General features: G+C 52.5%; 2 protein-coding genes across 2 annotated transcripts; both read left to right on the top strand.

Annotated features, from left to right (window-relative positions):
- Positions 1-390: 390 nt before the first annotated feature.
- Positions 391-1,480, top strand: LOC149125932 (olfactory receptor 2W3-like). Its single transcript, XM_089334627.1, has one exon. It carries the CDS (start codon positions 403-405, stop codon positions 1,348-1,350), a length of 948 nt encoding a protein of 315 aa, XP_089190753.1. The 5' UTR covers positions 391-402; the 3' UTR covers positions 1,351-1,480.
- A 3,382-nt stretch (positions 1,481-4,862) lies between these two features.
- On the top strand, positions 4,863-5,840 carry LOC100340629 (olfactory receptor 2T8-like). The gene has a single exon (XM_002723423.3). The coding sequence runs from the start codon at positions 4,863-4,865 to the stop codon at positions 5,838-5,840; it is 978 nt and encodes a 325-aa protein (XP_002723469.3).
- Positions 5,841-6,000: the final 160 nt, after the last annotated feature.

Raw genomic sequence — 6,000 nt, 5'->3', positions numbered from 1 at the left:
AGAAAACCCCCGAACAACACTTTGTGGCTTCCTAAGTAGTGGCAGAGGCTCACAGGCTGGGGCTCCAGGGGAGTTGGAGCTGGGGACACAGCAGGATTTGTTACTCTGATAGGAATCAGGGTGGCCACAGCCGTGGCTCAGATCAAGTGTCCAGGGCCCGAGGCCTGGGGTGTCTCTCAGCTCTGGCCCCTGTCTCCTCGGGAACTAGCATAACTCAGGTGCCTTGGCTTGCAGGCCAGCGCGCCAGGGAGAACAGTGGCAAGAGCGCTGACTGCGTATCACTGCTGCTGGGTGAGGTGAGAACACAGAAGTGAACTCCACAGAGGGATGGTGGGCTCCCAAGAGACCCTGCTTGCTGGAGGGTGCTCCTGTTGGTGTGGGTAACTGTCCCTGGCAGGAGAGATGGACAGAACCAATGACAGCAGCCTTGGGGACTTCATCCTGGTGGGCTTCTCCCACCACCCCCTTCTGGAGAGGGTCCTGTTTGCGGTCATCCTGATCGCCTATGTGCTGACCCTGGTGGGCAACAGCGCCATCATCCTGGTGTCCCGGCTGGACCCGCACCTGCACACCCCCATGTACTTCTTCCTCACCCACCTGTCCTTCCTGGACCTGAGCTTCACCAGCAGTTCCATCCCCCAGCTGCTCTACAACCTGAGTGGGCAGGACAAGACCATCAGCTATGGGGGCTGCTCCATGCAGCTCTTCCTGTTCCTGGCGCTGGGGGGCGTGGAGTGCCTGCTCCTGGCCGTCATGGCCTACGACCGCTTCGTGGCCATCTGCAGGCCCCTGCACTACTTGGCGATGTTGAGTCCCAGGCTCTGCCTGGGGCTGGTGTCCATGGCCTGGGGCTGTGGGGTGGCCAACTCCCTGGCCATGTCTCCAGTGACCCTGAGCCTGCCACGCTGCGGGCACCGGCATGTGGACCACTACCTGTGTGAGATGCCGGCCCTCATCCGCATGGCCTGTGTGGACACGGCAGCCGTGGAAGGCAGCGTCTTTGTCCTGGCGGTGGGCATCGTGCTGTGCCCCCTGGCGTTCATCCTGGTCTCCTATGGCTACATCCTGAGGGCAGTGTTAAGGATGCACTCCTCCTCGGGAAGGCACAAAGTCTTCAACACCTGCGGCTCGCACCTGACAGTGGTGTCGCTGTTCTACGGGAACATCGTCTACATGTACATGCAGCCGGGCCGTGGCAGCTCCCAGGAGCAGGGCAAGGTGCTCACCCTCTTCTACAACATCGTCACGCCCCTGCTCAACCCCCTCATCTACACCCTCAGGAACAAGGAGGTGAAGGGGGTGCTGAGCAGGCTGGTTTTGGCAAAACTAAGCTTCAGGAAGAAGTTGTAATAAGAGGCACAGAGATGAAGTGCTGTGTACAGAACATGGGAGCTTTCATTCTTTTACCGTGATTTCCATCAACAGCATCTGTGCGACTTTGGCAGAGTTCAACAGAGACATGTGGCCACTCTCAGCTTTCTTCTGCATGAATCACTCTGGGCCATGTGAATTCTGACATTCAAAGCCAGCACCCCTGGGTGTGAGCTCTAGGGCCCGTGCTGGTCTAAGGGGGGGGGGTTCCCCATAACCCCCAGGGCTGGGTGGGCTCTCATCAGTGTGCAAAGGAGAGAGAGGAATGTGGAAGTGGGGGTTCTCACCTGCACTTCCAGAGATGCTAAACCATCACTTGAGAAGTGAAAATTCCACTTCGATTGCCCAGTGTTTTCAATATTTAATTTGTAATTACTTGAAAGGTAGAGTTAGAGAGAGAGGAGCAAGTGTAGACTGTGCAGTGACGGGTCTCGTTCCAGATCAGAGACCATTTTGATGAGATTCAGCATAAAGGCAGCAGTGTCACTGAAATCTGTGGGGGACTGCCACACTCATGTCCCATTCCAGAGCGCCTGGGTCTGAGATCAGCTTCATTCGGGACTCCAGCTTCCTGCCCGGGCACAACCTGGGACACAGCCTGTGTGAGTGAGGGCGCAGCATGCCTGGGACTGAGTCCCACCTCCACGTTCATTCCAGCTTCCTGCTGAGGCAACCAGAAGGCAGCAGCTGATGCTCCCAACAGCCGTGTCGGAGACCCCACACATCCTGGGTGTCCTGGCTTCAGCCTGGCCCAGCCCTAGCTGGATCAGGCATCAGGGAGTGAACCAGTGGCTGGGGGATCTGCGTGTCTGTCTGTTTCTCTCTCTGCCTCTGTTTCTGCCTTTCAAATAAATACATAAAATATATATCAATAAATATTATAAGTCTATGATATACTTTCCTTCCCAACAAAGAAAATAGCAATTACATCTCACCTAGTTGAAGGGATTCTAGTATCTCACGGTTTTTACAGGGTAGCTTGCCCATCACCAGAGGTCACAGGAGATGGAGGATGTGGATGGGATTCCAAGGCACTCGGCAACAGAGATTATTAAGAAGGAAGAGCAGTGGCCCCTCAGGAAGTGCAGTACTGGATGGATGGGAGGCATCATGAGTGCAAGCTGTGTAGTGGGTCATTGCTGTCATCACTGGTTTTGTCAGGCAGACACGAGGAAGTCAACCTAAAAGTACAATTATATGCATACGTATAACCTAAGGACTTATGTATTTATTCCAAAGACAGAGTACTCCCACAGCAAGAATGCAGGCAGAGTTCTTCCTTCTTCTGTTTCACTCCCCAGGCCACCTCAACAGCAAGGTGGCAGCCTAGCCTGCTGTGCCACAATGCTTCCCTCCAAATGCAATTATACTATGTATATGCAAACAAGTTGCTATGTGCAATTCATCATTGATTCTGTCAGATTGAACATGAGACAGAACAACAAAGCTAAAATCCACTGAGGCTTCATATTTTAGTGGCTGTTTCTGTCCAGAGCTGTAGCATGCTGTTGAAGTTCAGAACAATGCCAGGGCCACATTTCTTCACACTGCAATGTGATTTTCAATAACCATCCCTTCCCAAGAACTTTGGCTTGTATCTTACTGTTCCCCTAACTTATTTGCTCTGTTTTGGTGAATCACAGCTTTCTGGGGCAGGTAGGAAGTACATCAAACTGGGAAACTTGAAAATCCTCCCAACCCCACTCAAGGTAGAATCTTTGGAGCAGGTCCTCAGCTGGGGCATGTTAATGAGACTGTGTTTGTAGCCAAGGCTGGCAAGAGGCCACACGCCTCCATGGAACACTCCAGGGGCTGATGCAAGATGCGGACATGGAGGAGTGGACGCTTGGGGGGGGGGGGGACAGGAACAGTGCCACTGTGGGATGCGCCCATGCATCATACCTGTGCGCACACCCTGCTGCCTTCCTAGGATTCAGTGATTGGCTCAGCGTCTTAGCTCCAGAAGCTACATTTCTGCCACTCACTCTCCACAGTGTGGCTGGTTGCTCTCGTCTAGCTGCAGTCAAGAAATAAAGCATCTCCCACTGACAGCCACCCATCAATCTGTCAAGTGACTTACCTCTTAACCACTTCATTTTTTCCCATGGAACATCAATTAATCACTTCAACATTTCTGGTAAGGAATTTAGTTTTCATACCCAATTTTGGCAATAAAATTGGAAAATGCAGAATGGGAAATGATAGAATCTGTGCTAAATTTTCTATGATTGATCCAAGGGTTTTGTTGGAAAAACAAAGGCATTCATCTGTGCCTTCCAGTAGCGTTGAAGGTCAGCGTGAGGTTTAAGGCAGATGTGGCGAAGTCAGCATCACCCGAGTGAAAGGCTCCAGAAACTGCACAAACAGCGCCAGCAAAGCCCCAGCTTCCCGCAGTCCCAGAGAGGAGGAAAAGGAAAACCTGGATTTTCCAGGGCAGACAAATTTCCTAGCCCAGCATCAGGCAGTTTTGAGCCTGTGTCTCCCCCCACCCCTTTTAATTTTTAGGTATTTTAATTGCAAAATAACTCAATTTTTCATTATGAACTTCAACCGCTTTTTTTTTTTTTTAATTTGTGGTTGATTTTTAGGAATTGTCACTCTTTGTGCTGACACACATTTAACTGGTGGCCAATGGTCTCACTTGTGTAATATCGACGGAAAGTGATTTATTAGTAAAATAAATACCGCTATGAAGTCTGACAGAAAGGTGCTGACACCTTACTCAGCTTAAATTGACACATTTATTTGACCTTTCCCTCCAATGACCTGAACATTATTCTATGGAGAATAGGCAATAATTTCATAATGATAGTCACTTTACACATTTATTGCTCATTTAAAAGTATTGATATATCACCTGTCACCATAAAAAATCATGTGCTAATGATTTCCAATTAAAAGTCTCTTGGCCGGCACCGAGGCTCACTTGGCTAATCCTCCGCCTGCAACACCGGCACCCCGGGGTTCTAGTCCTGGTTGGGGCGCCGGATTCTGTCCCGGTTACTCCTCTTCCAGTCCAGTTCTCTGCTGTGGCCCGGGAGTGCAATGGAGGATGGCTCAGGTTCTTGGGCCCTGCACCTGCATGAGAGACCAGGAGGAAGCACCTGGCTCCCAGCTTTGGATCCGTGCAGCGCACCAGCCATAGTGGCCATTTAGGGGGTGAACCAATGGAAAAGGAAGACCTTTCTCTCTGTCTCTCTCTCTCTCTCACTAACTCTGCCTTTCAAAAAAAAAGTCTCTTAAACTTCAGAATAAGAAAATGCTTTTGTGAACCAAAAGCCTTGGTGGATTTACAATTGTTCTCTAAAGCTCACAGATCTCCTTGACGATGTAGGCAGAGTAACTGAAAAGACTGTAGTTTACGTGACATCCTATTTCTTATTGAAATAAGGGTGCTTAGAGACTGCTGACCGCGTCCTCACGGCAGCCCTGTGGGTGCTGAGCGTCTGCTGGCCGGGTCCCCCAGGACAGTGCCTCCGCAGTCTGCCACCATGGACAACGCGAGCTCCACGGCAGACTTAGTTCTCCTGGGGCTCTTCAACCACACGCGAGCCCAGCAGCTTCTCTTTGCGCTGGTCCTGATCATTGCCTTCACCTCCGTGGTGGGCAATGCACTCATGCTGCTCCTGATTGCCCGGGACCGCCGGCTCCACACGCCCATGTACTTCCTCCTGAGCCAGCTCTCCCTCATGGACATCATGCTGGTTTCCACCACGGTGCCCAAAATGGCTGCCGACTACTTGACCGGAAGGAAGTCCATCTCCCGCACGGGGTGTGGGTCGCAGATTTTCTTCTTCCTGACCCTGGCCGGCGGGGAGAGCTTCCTCCTGGCGGCCATGTCCTACGACCGCTATGTGGCAATTTGCCACCCACTGCGCTACCTGGTTTTCATGAGCTGGCGCTTATGTCTGCAAGTGACCGCGGGGTCATGGATCCTGGGGGCTGCTGACGGCCTCCTGCAGGCTGCCGTCACCCTGAGCTTCCCGTTTTGCAGGTCACGTGAGATCAACCACTTCTTCTGCGAGGCTCCCGAACTGATGCGCCTGGCCTGTGCCCGCTCGTCTGTCTTTGAGTATGCCATGTACATCTGCTGCGTGTTGATGCTCCTGGTCCCCTTCTCCCTCATCCTGATCTCCTACAGCCTCATCCTGGCTGCTGTTCTCCACATGCACTCCACAAAAGCCTGCAAGAAGGCCTTGGCCACCTGCTCTTCCCACCTGGCTGTGGTGGGACTCTTCTATGGAGCCGCCATGTTTGTCTACATGAGACCCAGGTCCTCCAGGTCAGCCAGCCATGACAAAGCTGTGTCGGCCTTTTATGCCATCTTCACACCCATGCTGAACCCCCTCATCTACAGCCTGAGGAACAGTGAGGTCAGGGGTGCCCTGAGGAAGTGTGTGGCTCAGGGCGTCGCCCTGGCCGGCAGGATTCCATTCCTCTGCCTCTGCTTTTGTGTCTCGGCAAAGTGACTGCATGGGGCTTCCGTGGAATTCTCTGTACCCTCTCTCCATGGGTGTGCCTCGGCTGTCCCCCAGCAGATCCTGGATGCTCAGATGGTGCTGAAGCCTAAACCCGCACACCTTTTCCCTGTGCACATGCACAGGCTGTGCTGTGACGGTGGCAGCTTGT

The sequence above is a fragment of the Oryctolagus cuniculus genome, chromosome 6 (genome assembly GCF_051225735.1).
Source record: "Oryctolagus cuniculus isolate XC-2025 breed Fujian yellow rabbit chromosome 6, ASM5122573v1, whole genome shotgun sequence".
In the NCBI taxonomy this organism is placed as follows: domain Eukaryota; kingdom Metazoa; phylum Chordata; class Mammalia; order Lagomorpha; family Leporidae; genus Oryctolagus; species Oryctolagus cuniculus.
This window is presented reverse-complemented; position numbering and strand designations above follow the sequence as displayed.

Coding starts and splice junctions, on each gene's coding strand:
- LOC100340629 (XM_002723423.3), top strand. CDS start 4,863: ATGGACAACGCGAGCTCCACGGCAGACTTAGTTCTCCTGGGGCTCTTC.
- LOC149125932 (XM_089334627.1), top strand. CDS start 403: ATGGACAGAACCAATGACAGCAGCCTTGGGGACTTCATCCTGGTGGGC.